Source organism: Dipodomys merriami, unplaced genomic scaffold (assembly GCF_024711535.1).
Source record: "Dipodomys merriami isolate MVZ:Mamm:240054 unplaced genomic scaffold, mDipMer1.0.p SCAF_6, whole genome shotgun sequence".
Taxonomy (NCBI): Eukaryota; Metazoa; Chordata; class Mammalia; order Rodentia; family Heteromyidae; genus Dipodomys; species Dipodomys merriami.
In genome coordinates, this window is record NW_027206179.1 from 75,131,846 (window position 1) to 75,149,844 (window position 17,999).

A 17,999-nucleotide genomic window follows, 5' to 3' on the forward strand; every position below is an offset into this window, starting at 1 on the left:
ATGTGGCATTATCTTTTATTTCTAAATAGGTGAAAGTAATTTTTGTGAGTGGAAAAATTCGGAGTTGGTGAACACGACTCGATTTTAGTCGGGTCTTGTCTGTGGGAGGTAGTGTCATGAACCATTTGGTTAATATTAGTTTTCAGATAATTCAAACTACTTGGAGAAATAGAGTTTTGTGCCACCTCTTCGGGTTGTGGATTTTTGAAGAAGGCATTTTAAAGTTTGGGAAAGATGTTCACGCCTGAAGTTTCCAAAATCCATGACATTGTTGCAGTAAATCCAAATGATGGTACAGTACAGTGTGTGTCTATGTCGTGTGGTTCTGTATGTAATGTTTGACATAACTGATTTAATACCAGTACGGTATTTTGGAGAGTTTCATATACTTAATCTGTAGATCTTCAAATCATTTTCAACTGCATAATTGGTTTAGATTATATCGGGTGATTTTTTTTTTCAAGACTTTCTAAGACAGTGAATCTGATAGATGCTTCTGATAAAACTGGCATATCCAGTTTTATCATATCATACAATCTACCTGCGTTATCCATAGAGGATTGGTTCAGATATTCTGAGTATACTTAAGTCCTTTGTATAGAACGATCTAATATTTGAGTATACCTTTCATATATCCTCCTTTTACTTCATCATCCTTGCACTTATAATACTTAGTGTGATATAAATGATGTATAGATAGTTGTTATACTTCGTTGCTTAGGAATAATAAGGGATAAAAATTTGTACATGTTCATTGCCAACACAATCTTTTTCTGCCTATTATTAATTCATAGAACCCACCACAGATAGGGAAAGCCAACTGAATACCTTTTATGATCTCCCTGATCACTTGTGACTGGAAATAAATATTTAATGCATATTTTGAGATTTTAATTCATTTTCGCATCGTTAGTCACAATTTAAACTGACAAAATATCATATATGTGATTAAAATTTTAATAAATCACAGTGTTAATTTATACAATAATATGGCTCACATTTACATAAAAATAAAAAATTATTTAATTTACATTAATTTGGAGAATTCATTTTCAGTGGAGATTATTCTAACCTGTCTCTTCCTTGCTTCTGTCTTACATAGGGAGAGGTATAAGCCTGCAGATACAAAGTCTGGAAAGTTGTTTTACTAAGTCCTTTAAAAAAATTTTTTTTTGTCAGTCGTGGTGCTTGAACTCTGGGCCTGGGGGCTGTTCCTCAGCTCTTAAGCTCAAGGCTAGTACTCTACCACTTGAGTCACTGCTCCCCTGTTTTCTGAGTGGTTTATTGGAGATAAGAATCTCATGAACTTTTCCTGCCTGGGCTGGCTTTGAACCATGATCCTCAGATCTCAGCCTCCTGAGAAGCTAGGATTACAGGCGTGAGCCACCAGTACCCGACTACTAAGTTCTTTTTTAAAAATGTTCTTATAAACAATACATAGGCTTACTGTCCCTTTTTTCTTTTAAACACATGAAATGTGAGCTGGGCTTCTGTGGCTCATGCTTATAATCCTAGCTACTCAGGAGGCTGAGATCTGAGGATCACAGTTCAAAGCCCATCTCCCCTGTGAGACTTTGAGCTCCAAGTAGCCACTCAAAAACCAGAAGTGGCACTGTGGCTCAAGTGGTAGAGTGCTAGCTTTGAGCACAATCTAGAGGCTCAGAGACAGTGTCCAGGCTCTGAGTTCAAGCCCCATAATGGACCAAAAAAAAAAAAAAAACCAAACAAAAAACAAGAAGAAATGTAAAGAGAATTTATATTTTAATCTTAAGATATTCAGAACTTAGAGATTTGTCCCAGTAGCTTTAGTTCTTTAACAATTTCCTAAAACTATGCTGTTGTTTATTCAGATTAAAATATGTGCATTCATTTATCCTTCATTTATCATTATCCCTCACCTAAAACTCTGAATTTGAAATCCACCATCCAAAATTTTGAGTGTTGACATGATACCAAGTAGAAAATTGCATCCATGGCTTCATGTGATGGAGTACAGTTAGAATATAGACATACTAAAGATATAGCATAAAATTGCCTTCAGGCTATATGTGTGTCATGTGTAAAACATAATACATTTTATGTTTAAATGTAGATTCCATCCCCATGGTATTATATTTATTAAAATTTTCCAAAATCAAAATGTTTGGTTCCCAGAATTTTGGATAAGAAATTCTTACTGACAAGGTTTTGGTAATTAGGTCTCAGGAGTAATTACTTATATTCAAATTAAGCACTTCAGACTTGTATGGCAGCGAATGCCCGTGGTCCCAGCTACTGGACAGGTAGGGGCAAGAGGATTGCAAGTTGGAGGCCAGTCTTGGCAATATAAACTAAATCTATCTTAAGACCAAAATACAAACAATAGGGTTGAGATTTGAGGGATGGGGTACAGCTCAAATGAGTGCTTATCTAATATCCTCAAGACCTTGAGTTTAATGCCTAGTATGAGTGAAATGAGGATTGGAAGAGAAGTCAAAAAAAAGGAGAAGTAGGGGTGAAAAAAGGGAGGAGATATATAAGGAAGATACCTAGAAGGAGGGAAGGAAAGGTAGGAAAGAATGGGAAAGAAAAGAGATAAGGAGGAGAGGCAAGAAGGAAGATACATCTCTTTCTCCTTTTTCTGAGTACATTGTGATGTCTTAAGTTTTCTGTAGCATGGGAACAGGTCTCATAGTTACAACTCTTGTTCTGTCTTAATAGACCAAAATTAGTAATCTTTTCTAATTGAAAGCTGCAGATATCTATTTACAAATGGAGGGGAAAAATAGAAGAATAGACTTTTAAGCAGTGTTACCTGGCTTTGATAATATTTGTGTTTGGGAAAGATGTGATAAAGTAGGTAGAAATATGATAGCAACTTAAGCCAATGAATAATTTGAAAACAAAAAAAATACTCTTCAAAGAAGAATAAATTATTAAGTCATGGTGTGATCTCCATTTATAGTCTCTGTGATATGGAAATACTAGGGTTTGCATTTTTATATGATGGTTTCTAATTTTTCTCATGTTTTGGAGCCTACTGTGGTGTATATTTTATTCTGTTATTCATCTTCCTTTGTGGGCCTAAATGTTTAAATAGGATTGAAAAATTTGAATAGCCACATTAGTTGATTACAATTTAAATTAATATATGAAAAAGGAATTCTTTTCTAGTGTAATATAAGTTACTTTCAGTTCAGAAAACATTTAATGTAAACTCGTGAGTGTTACAGATATTGAAATGTATATTGAGGTAACTTTATTGTTGACTGCTGATAGAATTTCCTAGATGGATGATGTGTTAGGGAGCTTTGTTTTATTGTAACATGATACCTGAGGCAGTTTACTTATGAAGAGAAAGTTTATTGGGCCCACTGCTTTGAGGCTTTGGGAGAGTGGCTCATCATGAGCAGTTTGCTCATGTCCTCAGCCAAGAAGAGATAGAAGAGATAAGTACCACAGTTGTTTTGAGGGCAATCTCCAGTATTCATGACTCAAGGATCTTCTAGGTCTCACCCTAAACCTTGCCCCTTAAAAATGCACAGCACTTCCCACTACTACCCCAGCCTGGGGATCAAGCCTTTACCATGAGGACTTTGGGGGGAATTAATCCAAATCATAGAGGATGATCACTGGAATTCTTTCCAGAAACTGGCATGGTAGTGCACAATTGTAATCCTGACAGGAGGCTGAGGCAAGGAATACCATGAGTTTGAGGTCTACCTGGGCTATGTAGCAAAATTTTATCTCACACCAAAAAAACTCTTTTCTACTTGGAAATCTTTAGTTTCTAATTTTGCCTCATGATACCAAGATGCAGTGCCATTGCAGTACAAGACTTTCCTGGCCTTGTTGGACTCTGAGAAAAAAGAGCATATCTGTATGTTACTGGATTTTCTTCCCCTTAAGGGAGAAGACTCCACAGTTGCTGGAAGTAAAATTCCTGGAAAAATTACCGTAGATAAATAATTGTTAATTTCTTTGTTTTTGTACTGGGGTTTGAACTTACAGTCTCTAGCTTTCTAGACTAACATGATACTGCTGAACCACACCTCAAGCACGGTTTTGCACTGGTTATATTTTAGGATAAGGTTTTTACTTTCTGCCTAGGTGTTTGCCTGAGCTGTGAGCTGCCCATTTAGCCTTCCCTGATCATTGCTGAATCACAGTTGTTTACTGCTGCATTCAACTTCTCTTCTTAGAGACGGTATCTCATGGACTTTTCTGTTCAGGATGACCTGGCACCACAGTCTTTACAATATGAGCTTTGTGACAGATACCTGCCACTATGTACATCTGTGGGTTGTGAATAGGTCTGGTGAACTGACAGGCCTCAAATCATGATCTTCTCATTCTCAGCCTTTCAAGTAGCCAGGATTATAGACATGAACTATTGGTACTTAGCTTGAGTTGTTCTTGAAGTCACTTGTTACTTGTGTGGGAAACAGAAGTTTTATTTCTTTAATAATGTTCATGTGTTCAAGAGATTTCAGGAGAGACGTCAGCAATCACTTAAGAGGACAGCAAATTCTTCACAAGTCAAAGGGCTACTGAACTCACAAGAAGGCAAGAAGTATAAGGTTATAAAATGTTAAGAGATGAATTCCCATCACAACATTCATTTTTCAAGCTGTACTGTGAATCTATAATACAGTCTTAGTTAAATTTTGTCATATATAATTTGGGCTTGTTTTAAGCTCATGCTGTGAAAGCATATCCCATTTCGTGTACAGACTGTTGCAGGCCTAGTTTTCTTAATAAAACTACCATTCTCTCCCCGGCCCCCCCCCCCCATGTTTCCCCAGATACTTAGCAAAGCTAAATTACAGAAAATGAGTCAGCATCTTTGTGTGTGTATGTATGGGGGGCGGGGGGTGTCATGGGGCTTGAACTCCGGGCCTGGGCACTGTCCCTCAGCTCTTCACTTCAAGTATAGTGCTCTACCACTGGAACCACGGTGCCACCTCTGGTTTTCTGAGTGGTTTTGTTGGAGATAAGAGTCTCATGGACTTTTCCTGCCGGGGCTGGCTTTGATCCTTAGATATTATCCTCCTGAGTAGCTAGGATTACAGGCGTAAGCCACTGATTCCTGTGAGTCAGCATCTTTCACTGGTAAGAACATGTTTTAAGTTTTGATCATTAGTTTTCACTTGTCTTTGACACTATAGTCCAAATCCTTTGACATTTTTAAAGCCTATGTTAGAGATCTAAGACTGAGAGAAGATGAGAAATTCAACATTCTAGTAGTAGTTATGATCCCCCCCCCAAAAAAAACCTGACCAAATCCCTAAAAAGAAGAGGGGAAGGGGGAAACAGTGCTGGGGGGGGAGAGAAGAGAGAGGACAGTAGAGATAATACCTGGGGCCCTCAAGAAAATAAGAAAAGATGATAGATGACCAGTATTGTGGAACCTGCTACTATTGGTCTTTTTTTTTAGGCAGGTGGGTTGGGAGTGGAGGCATGAAAAGGATAGGGTTTGAACTCTGGGCCTAGGCACTGTTCCTTAGCTTTTTTGCTCAAGGATGGTGCTGTACTACTTTGAGCCTCAGCTCCAGTTTATGCTTTTTGGTGGTTAATTCATAGTTTTTCCTGTCCAGCCTGGCTTAGAACCTGAATCCAAAGATCTCAGCCTCCTGAGTAACTAAGATTATAGGCTTGAACCACTGGCACCCTGTGGTGTTCATTAATTCTTTTGTGACCTTTGACTTTCATGTACATATACAATAGACTATGGAAACTCTTGGGTTTTTCTCATTGTACAGGCTGTCCTAACAGTGAGGTGTCTTTTTTCTTTTTGATATTACTGAAAAATAAACATGCTTCATTGGATTGTTTTCCTTTGACCTTTTCAAGTAAAGAACGTTCTTAAATAACATTTGGCTCTCTTCCATTCTGATTTATTGCTTTGTTTTATTTTGGACACAGGATCTCAAATTGTAGCCCAGACTGGCTTTGAGCTAGTCAACTGTTCCCCTACCTCCCCACTGCTGAGGTTCCATGGATATGCCAGTTGGCCTGGCTTTTTATGTACTGATATCTGAAGCATAATTTCTGTTGTCATTTAAACCATATAAAAACATGGTTTCTACACCCAATTAAAATTTCACTGATTTCCGCCCCCGTTTTTTTTCATAGAGAACCCAAGCCATTTTTGGTTAACAGCTTTTCCTCTAAACAATGGAGCTACTAAAATTGAAAACAGTTTTTTAAGTAAGTTGTGAAGTATACATTTTCTAGTGTAATTTCTGAGGTTGAATGTATTATGAGATGAAAAATGATATAATTCTAGTCAACAGATTTTAAAGTTGTTATGTATTTACTAGGGCATTCTTTGGTATGTACTTAGTCTTTGCTTACCTGTGATCTCTCCTGTACCCTCTTCCCCAAGGAAAGGCCTCTGTAAATTAAAGTATTACCTGAAGTACTTTTAAGTTATGAGCTTTATTATTTGAAACTGAAGAATTTTACAATTTTGACTTTTTTTTGTCATTGTTAAGGTAGTACAAAATGTCAAAGATAAGGAGGAAAGTCACAGTGGAAAACACCAAGACCATATCTGACAGCACATCCAGAAGACCCAGTGTATTCGAGAGGCTTGGACCAAGCACTGGTAGTACAGCAGAGGTGAGTTGTTACAATGTAGTCATAGAGGTTAGTCATTTAAGTCCTGTAATTGAGCTGAGAACTGGTGGCTCATACCTGTAATCCTAGTTACTTGGGAGGCTGAGATCTGAGGATATTCGTTTGAAGCCAGCTCAGGGAGAAAAGTTTGACTATTTCCAGTTAACCAGAAAAAAGGCTGGACTGGCAGCGTAGCTCAAGTGGTAGAGTACCAACTGTGAGCAAGTAACACACACACACACGCACATACATTCTATATTGAAAGGGCTGAGAGTGTGGTGGAGGGCTTGCCTAGCCTGTATGAGGCCCTGATTCAGTCCTCACTGGAGAAAAAAAGGGAAAAAGAAAATATTAAGAATTGAAATACTGAGGTTGATGGCATGGCTCAGGTAGTAGAGCAACAGTGAGTGAAAACAGGAGATAATGAGTTTGAGTCCTGGTCTCACAATATTTAAGGATACGAATATTAGTAACATTTAACATGTGTTAAATGTTTTATAGAACGGGATGAAAAGGTAGAGTTTATGGGTTTTTATAATTTTTCTTACTTTAAAAAATTTAGTGGTAGAGTGATATATCATAGATTAGTTGGAATTGGGTAGCATTTGTTTTAATTTTGGCCCACTAGTATCTTTTCTCAGGAAATCAATATGAAACTTATATAGTGATATCTTTCTTTTAGACACAGTGCCGGAACTGGCTGAAGACTGGCAACTGCCTCTATGGAAACACATGTAGGTTTGTACATGGCCCTTCACCGCGTGGAAAAGGTTATAGCAGCAACTATAGAAGGTAAACAGAAAGTCCAAGTTTTCATATACTAGTAGAAATTAACACTTGGAAATTGTCTAATATGAAGGTCTAAAATACAACCATATATTTGGTCAATTTCTATTTTGGTACTAGTCATCAACAAGGTAAGGATGGGCAAAATGTTTTGGGTTAAAGATTAATAAAATATTAATTTTAAAATGAATGTATGTGCTTAATAGATGTTTTGATGACAAATCTTGTAATGAGCATATGTATGGCTTACTTTCCCTCTATATATTGCTACTTAAGGCAGCAAAATTCCATGGTGCCAGAATTTAAGTGGGGTTAGACTATTAGACTGAATAGGATATAACTTTAGTGTATGTAAGGATGTTCTAAATTAAAATCCTGCACTACTGTTGTTGATTAAAATGTGTTTTGCCAAATCCTTTAGCACAATATACTAATTTGAAAAACATGTTTACATGTGGATAAACATAGTTCCTATTTAGAACATCATTTTACCTTTAGATTTCTTCTTTTGATTTCTTTTGATTTCTTCTTGATTTTGTAATTGTACTTAAAGAGGTAACATACATAAAGTTTGTCACAAAAATAATTGAAAATTAATTTTAAATAATTTTAATTTTAACCACTTTTATTCTAGAATAACAAATTTAAGAGAAGCTAGCATAATTAGCATGAAATTCTTACATATGTTTCATTTTTAAGGAATATAAAATATTTTTTAGTTGTATCCAACTATATATCTATTTAGATTATAATGTTTTTACTTTTAGATTAATTTTGCTATTTGTATCTTAAAATTACTTTAGTCTGTCTTTTCCTTCCACATGTTACTAGTATATTATGTAGCTAATAAGAAAACAAGTCAAGCAATTACTTTGATTACTTTTTCTCATACTCATATGTTATTGCTTAATTATCAATCCTAAGTTGAAATAAATTATATTTTAGAAGTTTAGGAGTTAAAAAAGGCTAGAAAATATATTGAGAGTATGTCTATAAATATATTTGAGGTTATTTCTACAGATATGATCTTATAAAATGGTATAAATAAATAAATATTTTTGTTTTTATGTTTTGTCTCAAAAGGTCACCAGAAAGACCTACAGGGGATCTCAGAGAAAGAATGAAAAATAAGCGCCAAGATGTGGACACTGAGTCCCAGAAACGAAATACAGAGGAGTCATCTTCACCTGTTAGGGTAAGAATGGATTGCTCAAAACTCAGTGAAATTTCAGTGGTGATTTTTTTCTAAGTTCTGTTTAAATATTAAGTTGTATGCTAGATGTATGTATAGTAATCATATTTAGGAGTTCTAATGTCTTATATGGCTACAATAATCTGAAGGATAACAGTACCCTGGGAAACAGTTACAGTACTTTCTTTTTTTTGTCGGTCGTGGGGCTTTGAACTCTGGGCCTGGGAGCTGTCCCTCAGCTCTTCAGCTCAAGGTGAGTGCTCTACCACTTGAGCTACAGCGCCACTTCTGGTTTTCTGGTGGTTTATTGGAGATAGGAGGCTCACGGTCTCTCCTGTCCGGGCTGGCTTTGAACCGCGATCCTCAGATCTCAGCCTCCTGAGTAGCTAGGATTACAGGCGTGAGCCACCAGCGCCCGGCTCTAGTGACAGTACTTTCTGATGGCTAGATGAAAGGAATTGACTGGCTCAAGATAGACTTCATAAGGTTTTGATATCTTGCTGGAGATTATGAATTTTTAAAAGTATTCTAAAGTTTTCAGAAATCAATCAAAGGTCATATTTTACTTCCAAGAAAGATTGAAGTTGTTCCTGGTAGAACACTTGTGAACTGTAACTATTTGGAAGCAAAGTTTGGGGATAATTTAATAGCTTACCAGCAATGCATGTGGGACCACAATATTTAGATGTGAATTTGTTGGCAAGCCAAAAGGAAAAAAGAAATTTAAGATAAAGTGAAATATATAATAGTTCATTGAATAAAAGAAAATACAAGGAATTGGTTCTGTGGCTACAGTGGTAGAGTTCTAGCCTTGAGCTGAAGAGGGACAGTGCTCAGGCCCAGAGTTCAAGCTCCATGACCAAACAAACAAAAAAGGAAAAAAGAAAATACAAGTGTTGGTTATGAATTTGAATCTTTCCCATAGCAAAGTTTTTCCAATGTCATACTTGTTTGTTTGTTTGTTTAAACATAATTTTTGAGTTAACGTCACATAAAATAGAATTCATTCATTCAGGTCATACATACAGTGTTGTTGGTTTTGTTCTCCACCCTAAAGGAACCCCTAAACCTTTTAGCAACACCTTCCTGTTTCCTCCATTGACCATCAGTCCTTTTTGTGGATTTATCCATCCTGGATATGTCGTGTAAATGTCACAGGTTGTATAGTTTATTTTCAACATAGTGTCTACTGAGTATCACTGTTGCATTTATTTACCCTTCTTCCCTCCATTTCTGTGCCCCTCCTTTCCCTCCCAAAGACAAATAAACAAGACAAAAAGTGGAGAACACAAAAGCCATAACAACAACAACAACAAAAATACCTCTTGTTTTCATTGTCTGGAAGATGTTCATTTTCTTGTAAAAACTTGGAGCTAATTTTCTTTTCTTTTAAGTACTGAGGGGTCTGATACCTTGCTAAGCAGTCATCTACCACTTGAGTCAAAGAGGGTTACTCTTTATATTTTTTTTGTCATTTTTGTATAGGGTTTTGGATTTTTGCCCAAGACCATCCTTGGACTGCATTCCTCCTACCTGTTGGCTTCTTGCATAACTGCAACCACAACAGATGCATGCCATCAGACCTAGATGACTAGGGGCTTGCTAATAATTTTGGCCACATTCAAGAAAGCAATAATTTGTAGGACAATGTCTAGGATTTACAGATGCACTATGGGGTTATCCCTTTGCTCAGAACAGATGGGCAAAGACATATTTTTTTAAGTATCGATGTTTTAATTTTTGATTGTAATAAAATACACTCTTTTAGTCTTTTAGATGTACAAGTCAGTGGCCATCCATTTTTAGAATTTTTTCATAATTTTTTTTAGTCCCGAGGATTTTGTGTGTGTGTGTGAACAAGAGATTGAACTCTGGGTTTTGCACTTTAGTGTTGATTTTGTTTGTTTCCATACTAGGTGGGCACTATCCTTTAGCTTTTTTGCCTAAGGCTGGTGTTTTACCCACTTGACCCACAGCTCTGCTTCTGGCTTTTTGGTGGTTCATTACAGATAATAGGTGAGAGACTTTCCTATCTGGACTGGCTTTGAACTGTGATTCTTAGATCTCTGCTTTCTGAGTAACTAAGATTACAGTTATAAGCCACAGTGCCTAGTATGATCTTTAATAGTTTTTTCAGTCATTTTGTTGCCTAATGAGAGTTGTCATAATAAGTAGTCATATAAGTCATTTTGATACTTAAAATATAACTTTATATCTAAATACATAAAGTTTAAAGGCAGTTTAAAAGCAAATTTCAGGGAGAATATAATTTCTGTTTTAGGCAGCCAAGTTATATGACTGATGATGATCAGAAAAAAGTTTGAGCACTAAATGTCATTTTCATTGTCATACATAGTTGTAGATTGTTAATAAAAGTAAGAATTTTACAGTAGTGGGGAGGTAGCCCTGGTTACTTATATTTTTCCTACCAATGTAATAACCAGACAGCCGTCCCAGATAGTCAGCCCAGTCTGCTGGAGGGGGCGGGGCATCAAGAGGTGAGGCTCTGCAGGGCCGCCAGAGAGGGCGGGGCCTCAGGGGTGCCTCCAGGGTACCAGGCATGCCCTGGCATGTAGGTGTAGGGCCTCCAGCCCCACGTGATGAGCTGCCTGTTGGAAGTGATTGGACAGTGGGCAGCTTGGGGGAGGAGCATGAACAGGTTGCCCGGATGCACTCCTAAAGGGTTCCCAAATGACTCTTGTCCGCATTCGCATTTGTCCTGGGAAACAAACACTCCAGGGAGGGTCTCATCCCTGAGGGCTGAGATACCTATAAGAGGTCATAATTCTACCTAATAAAATGTGGTTTGGAGTCTTATATAATAGGTTGAATTAATTGGTCAGTTGAATTTTATAAATTGAACTATCAATTGTTTCCTATTTAGGCCGATGTTACACTTGGATTAAGATATAAACTTGTTCTTTTTTGTTTTTGTTTTTAAAGGATTAATCTGTTAACTGATTTAGCTTGATAAAAATAGGCAAAAATCACCTTTTTGTAAAAAGTGTTTGTAAACCAGGTATTGGTGGTTGGTTCATGCTTGTGTCTTAGTTACACAAGAGGCTGAGATCTGAGAATCATGATTCATATCCTCCCTGGGCAGAAAACCTTGTGAGACCCTTATCACCAGTCTACCACCAAAAGTAGAGTTGTGACTCAGTGGTAGCCACCAGTCTTGAGCAAATAAACCAAGCAAGAGTGTAAGGCCCTTGAGAGTTCAAGTACTGGCACCAAAAGAAGAAAGAGAAAAAAAAAAGGAAGAAAAGGCTTTTATAAAATTACTAAAGGAGTTTGGATTTATCCTTCAGTATGTAATGTCTGTTACTTTAGTAGATTTTCCTAGATTGATTATTTTTGAGACTTCTGGGGGATTAAAAATATTTTTATTGTTTTTTAATTGGTAATTTTCTAATCTATACCTACTTAAAACTTTTCCCACAGTAAGTATGTGAGAGAATTATCAAGTGCTTATTAAAAGTAGTAGATTTTCATTATGTTTCTAAAATCTGAAGTACTGATTACATTTAACAAATCACTATTTTTTAATAAAATAATTACAAGGTAGATTTTTTTCTATGGTGCTACACTAGACCTTGTCAGTCCTTACTTGTAGATAAATGATTGTTTTACAAAAGCATTTGTTTAATGAAACAGCTAAATGAAATGAAAATATTGTATGTTCTAAGAGCTACCTCATATAGTTTTTCAAAATATGGTCATCTTTATGTATATATTTACTTTCTAGAAAGAATCTTCAAGAGGGAGACATAGAGACAAGGAAGACATAAAAATCACTAAAGAACGAACCCCAGAAAGTGAAGAAGAAAATGTAGAATGGGAAACAAATAGAGATGGTGAGTTTCAAAACCTTTGCTTTCTAATAATCTGATTGTTCACTTTGTAGATTTTTAATGAGCCCTAAGACTGTTCACCTGTGACCTCTCTATTCTTCTAGAATTACCAGATTAACCCATTTCTGAGCAGTAAGGCAGAAATTAGTATAAAGTAGTAGTACAGAGGCAGAAAAAGTACTTTGTGTTGCCTGTTTAAACTGCCCCATCCTTTCTTCCTCTTCTGCAGCTTCATTGTGCAGCATGGGGTTTTATCATGGGTGTAATACTAAAATTCATCAATACTAAGGCTAAAAAAAAAAAGAAATTTGTTTGTTTTACATAAAATGCTAAAAATGAGGTTAAGGATTAAACGTCTGAGAAAATTATTTCTAAGAAATTGTTGGCTGTCATTTTTCAGAAGAAATCCAATTGAACCACAGAATTTATTTTTGACTATAAGTAAAATTGCCTTTTGAGCCTTTTTTTTTTTAAACAAATAGTAGATTTTTCCCACCATGAATATTTTTCTCTTCCTCTTTGTTCTGGAAGGTAAGCTCTTACCTGATAGATAAGAAGTTAATGCTGTACATTCTTATCCAGTAGCTCTCATCCAGTATAAAACTATTTTGGTAATCTTGGACACAAGTTCATTTTCCTATAATAAAGTATAAAATAAAAAACATAGAAATGAACTTTTAAGATTTGATTCCATAATAATTAGACATTTCTGTATAACTAAAGGTAGCATAAATTAGAGGAAAATATTTGACATGTGATATATTGAACATGAGAAAATATTTGACATGTATCAATTAATAAGGACATTATAAACATAATGAACTCCCACAGATACCCAAGAAGATACTAATCAACTTAAAAATCTGCCAAAATTTATGTAATAGTTAACTTGGAAGAAATAGAAATGGTCAACAATAAATGGACAACCTCACTGCAGGAAAAGACTACAGTTCAGCAGATATAAAATCTAATGTTTTTAAATGGAAGTTTATGATGGGATAGTTGTTTTTTGGGGTGCAGTTTGGCCATGGTAAAAAATAGAAACTAACTTACCTTTTATTCCAGAAAATGCAGAAATTTGTCATAAAGAAATAACTTTCTCATAAAACAAAATAGCTATCAAAATGTTCATTGAACTCCTGTTTATAATATCAAATTATTGCAAACAAGCTGTATGACTGTCCGAAGGAAACTGGTCAAGTAGGTTCATTATTATGAAATGCTTTGCAGATGTTAAAATGAAGGTGATTGAGGGCTGGACGTGGCTCACACCTGTAATCCCAGCTACAAAAAGTTATCAAGACCCCATCTCAATCCATTAGCTGGATGTGGAGATGTGCACCTGTAGTCCCAGCTATGTGTGAGGCTTTAGGTAAGACGATAATGGTCTGTGTCTGGCCCTGGGCAAGAATGTGAGCGACTACTTGAAAAATACTAAAAGCAAAAAAGGGCTAGAGGGATAGAGTACCTGCCTGGAAAACACAAGGCTCTGACATCAGACCTGGATATTGCTGAAATAGGTGAAAGGGAATAAGGAATGGCATGGAATGTGATAGAATGGAATGGCAGAAAAGGAAAATGGTTGAGCCCTGTGTATGACATGGGAGAATATTGTTTATAGGACATGTTTGTATTTGATTCCATTGTTTTGTTTATTCACTTACTTATTTCAAGGTTGTGTCTTATTGTGTAGACCAGGACTCCCACCTCTTAATCCTCCAACCTTAATCTTCTGCATTGCTTAGGCTCTTGTTTTAATGTTTAAATTATGTTAATGAGAAGAATGTAAAGTTTTTTTTTATCATGAAACATGAAACTGTCAACAGTGTTACCATTGGATGGTGCTGATAAAATATGAAGGAGCTTCATTGTTTTTTCTTGTGTGTATTCAGAATTATTTTAGATGTTTAATAGTGAGAATATAGCATAAATGAAAACAAAAGGAAGTAGGAGACTTTTGTAGGCTCTTAAAACATTAGTTATTTCCAAGCAATAAGTTACTAGAAATAAAACTGTTATATAAAGGGTATGTGAATGTTCTTAAGGCTTGTATAAACTATTTTACAAGAAGTAGTCATCTGTAATCCTAGCTACTAAGGAGGCTGAGATCAAAGGATCAGGATTCAAAGCCAGCCAGGGCAGGGAAAGTCTGAGAGAGACTCTTATCTCCATTCAATAAACCACTCAGGGAAAAAAAACAAACATGAAGTGGCGCTGTGGCTCAAATGGTAAAGCTCTCGCCTTTAGCTGAAGAGCTGAGGGATAGTGCCCAGGCCCAGAGTTCAAACCCCATGACCAAAAAAAAAAGTATCTGGGCCTTTTGCAAACAGTACTAAAGTTGGAACAAGACTCCATAATACATGAAAAAGACATTTATGTGTCGTTTGTATCTTTTCTCTTTTTGTTTGAATTTGTTATTTGTTTTATTCAACAGTAAGGGTCCTTTATAAAGAATGTCACTTCAGTGTGTTGCATATATTTTTGTTGTATTTTGAGTATTTTCTGTGTTAAATATACTGTACAAGTTATATTTAATATTTTTGAAATCTCCTAAGATTTCCTCTCAACACCTCTGTAACTGGGTTTGAACTTGGCCTTGTGCTCATTTGACTTACTTGCTTGACTGGCACTCTTAACACTGAGTCCTGGCTTTTGGCTAAGTATTTTGGTGATGGAGTCTTACAAACTTTTCTGCTTGGGCTGGCTTTGAACTGTGATTCTCCAGATCTCTCTCTCTCTCTCTCTCTCTCTCTCTCTCTCTCTCTCTCTCTCTCTCTCTCTCTCTCTCTCTCTCTCTCTCTCTCTCTCTTGCTCTCTCTCTCTCTCTCTCTCTCTCTCTCTCACACACACACACACAGATGTGTATATATTTGGAGGGCAATACTTGGGTTTTGAACTTAGAGTTTTGAGCTTGCTTGGTAAGCACTTGGGTCATACCCCTTTTTTACTTGTGAGTTAGTTTTCAGATAGGGTCATACTCTTTTGCTTTGGTTGATGTGGGACTAGGATCCTCTCAGTCTCTTATTTTCTGATTAGTTAGGATAAAAGATGTGAATCTTCATATCTGATCAACATAGATACTTTAAATGCTGAGGCTTCTCCCCTCCCTTGATTGGGTAGTTGGGATTACATACTAAAAGCTACCTTTTTGTTTCTTATGTGTTCTCTATTGATATTTGGAGATAGCAGGGTTTAGATAGCTAAGGCACACTGTTACCTTCTCTTCAATTACTGTTTTATTTAGATGTTTGATTATAGAATTTTACTTAAGAATATAGTCAAGCAAGTTGGTTGAATCTTTTTTATTTACCTACATACAGTCTTAATCCAGTACAAAGTAGTAAGTAAAGGTAGCTGTTATTCATTTAATAAAGTCAGTACTTCTAATTATTTGTGGTAAGAACTATCTACCCTTAAATATTTAGTAATTGCTTTCTGACTAACATCATGGTTTAGTCTATTTTATTATTATGGTGATATTGTCATCATACTATAGCATAAGATGAGTAATGAAGTTTGGTCACACAGACAATGAATATATAGACATACCTTCAGTCACCAATCAAGAACATTCCAATGCACCTGTGTTATACCTGGCAATATATTTTCTTCTATCTTAAGCAGCTATGTAGAAATACTTAGATTTAGTGTGTTTTAGGGTTTTTTGTTGCTGTTATCTCTTTAGCTCAGGTTAGGAAATAAGGGTAGAAGTGAAGCTTGAGAAAGCACCTCTGCTTATGATCAGTAAAGCCCAATGTGGTATTGGATTAGGACAGAAATCAATACGTATATGCAAAAAATTAATTAAAATTAGTTTAATTTTTATTATAAATATTTCTGTGTGTGTGTGCCAGTCCTGGGGCTAGTGTTCTACCACTTGAGCCCCAGCTCCACTTCCAGCTTTTTCTAGTTATTTGGAGGTAAGAGTCTCATAGATTTTGCTGCCTTGGCTGGCTTTCAGCCATGATCCTCAGCCTCATGCATAGCTAGGATTATAGGCATGAGCCACCAATGCCCAGCTCAGTGTAACTCTTTGTCTTACACAAAAAAATTACCAAATTATAAAAGGTAATGTTATAAATTCAACACATAACCTTACTTGAGCAATGAATTTTTCAAATAAATCAAGGAGATTATCACATCAAATATAGCATGAAATATTGAAGGCTTTGTTTTCTTTCATTCTTAGCATATTTCAGTGCTTTAATTGTAGCTTGATTAGTTGTGCAATACTGGATTGAAGCTAGGACCTTCATGTTAGGCAACCTCTTGCATTATGTTAAAAGTAGAGGCAACTTCTATGTTAGTCATTAGTTCACTCTACCACTGAAGTACATTCCCAGCTTGAATTGTAAGTATAAATCTCTTAACAAAATGCCAAATCCCCACATAATCCTAAATTACTCTCAAAAAACCCCCACAAAACATAAGAAGGTATTGCTTTTCACAAAGAAATTAATCATTGTACTTTTAATTCTTTGTAGACTATATTTAATATTTAGAATTATGTTATTCAAATGAAAGAACTTGCCATTTAAATTTATATAATTTTTATAAAGCTGTATAATTATGTTTTCTAAAAAAATTTTTTATTTTAAAGATTCTGACAATGGAGATATTAATTATGATTATGTTCATGAGTTATCATTGGAAATGAAGCGGCAGAAGATTCAGAGGGAGTTAATGAAGCTGGAACAAGAAAATATGGAGAAGAGAGAAGAAATTATCATTAAAAAGGAGGTATCTTATTTATTTCAAGAAATATATGCATGTGATAGCACAAATAGTGATCAGAAAAATGAATTATTCTAGATACTGATACATTGATCAGTTTACTGTAGAGTAATTTATTTCCTCCATTTATTAATAATAGGAAATAATTTTGCTGTTGAATAAAGCTGAAGATCCACTGCTTAGGGTACAAGCAAATAGGAAGTAATTGAATGTACATATCTGTTTCGGGCCCATGCTATTTTTAGAGTGCTCTGTTGACTTTTCTAAGATGTGGAGGTAAAGCTCACTGGAAACTAATTTAGGAGACCTTGAAATCTCCTAACTTTGTGTTCTTGATACTAGTGTATGTTAGCTCATTGAAATACGATAGTTTAAACTGGGCACTGGTAGCTCATACCTGTCATCCTAACTACTCAGGAGGCTGAGATCTAAGGATTGTGGTTCAAAGTCAGCTCAGGCAGGAAAATCTGTGAGACTCTTATCTCCAATTAACCACAAGAAAATGGAAAGTGGTGCTATGGCTCAAAGTGGTAGAGTGCTTGCCTTGAGCAAAAGAGTTCAGGGATAGTACCCAGGCCACAAGTTCAAGCCCCCACAACTGGCAGTCAATCAACCTATCTGTCTGTCTGTCTATCTATCTATCTATCTATCTCTCTATCTATCATCTATCTATCTATCTATAGATAGATATATCTATCTCTACCTACCTACCTACAAACCTACTTATGACAGGTTAAAACTTGGGTTCAGTAATTAGTCTGTCAACAAATGGTAACTAGTACTACTTAGTTTTTAATCCAAGGGTTCTTTTTTTTTTTTTTGAAAAAAAAAGGATG

The 17,999-nt window shown here is 35.8% G+C and overlaps 1 protein-coding gene across 1 annotated transcript in view; it reads left to right on the forward strand.

Moving 5' to 3' along the window:
- LOC138814333 (zinc finger CCCH domain-containing protein 13) overlaps positions 1–17,999 on the forward strand; it is a gene marked incomplete at its 3' end in the record, with an annotated part of 29,229 nt that overhangs the window by 1,394 nt on the left and 9,836 nt on the right. Inside the window, exons 2-6 of the mRNA XM_070003324.1 lie at positions 6,477–6,603; positions 7,283–7,392; positions 8,470–8,581; positions 12,324–12,432; positions 17,030–17,169. Coding sequence (XP_069859425.1) covers positions 6,487–6,603; positions 7,283–7,392; positions 8,470–8,581; positions 12,324–12,432; positions 17,030–17,169 — 588 coding nt within the window. The remainder of the gene's footprint in view (positions 1–6,476; positions 6,604–7,282; positions 7,393–8,469; positions 8,582–12,323; positions 12,433–17,029; positions 17,170–17,999) is intronic.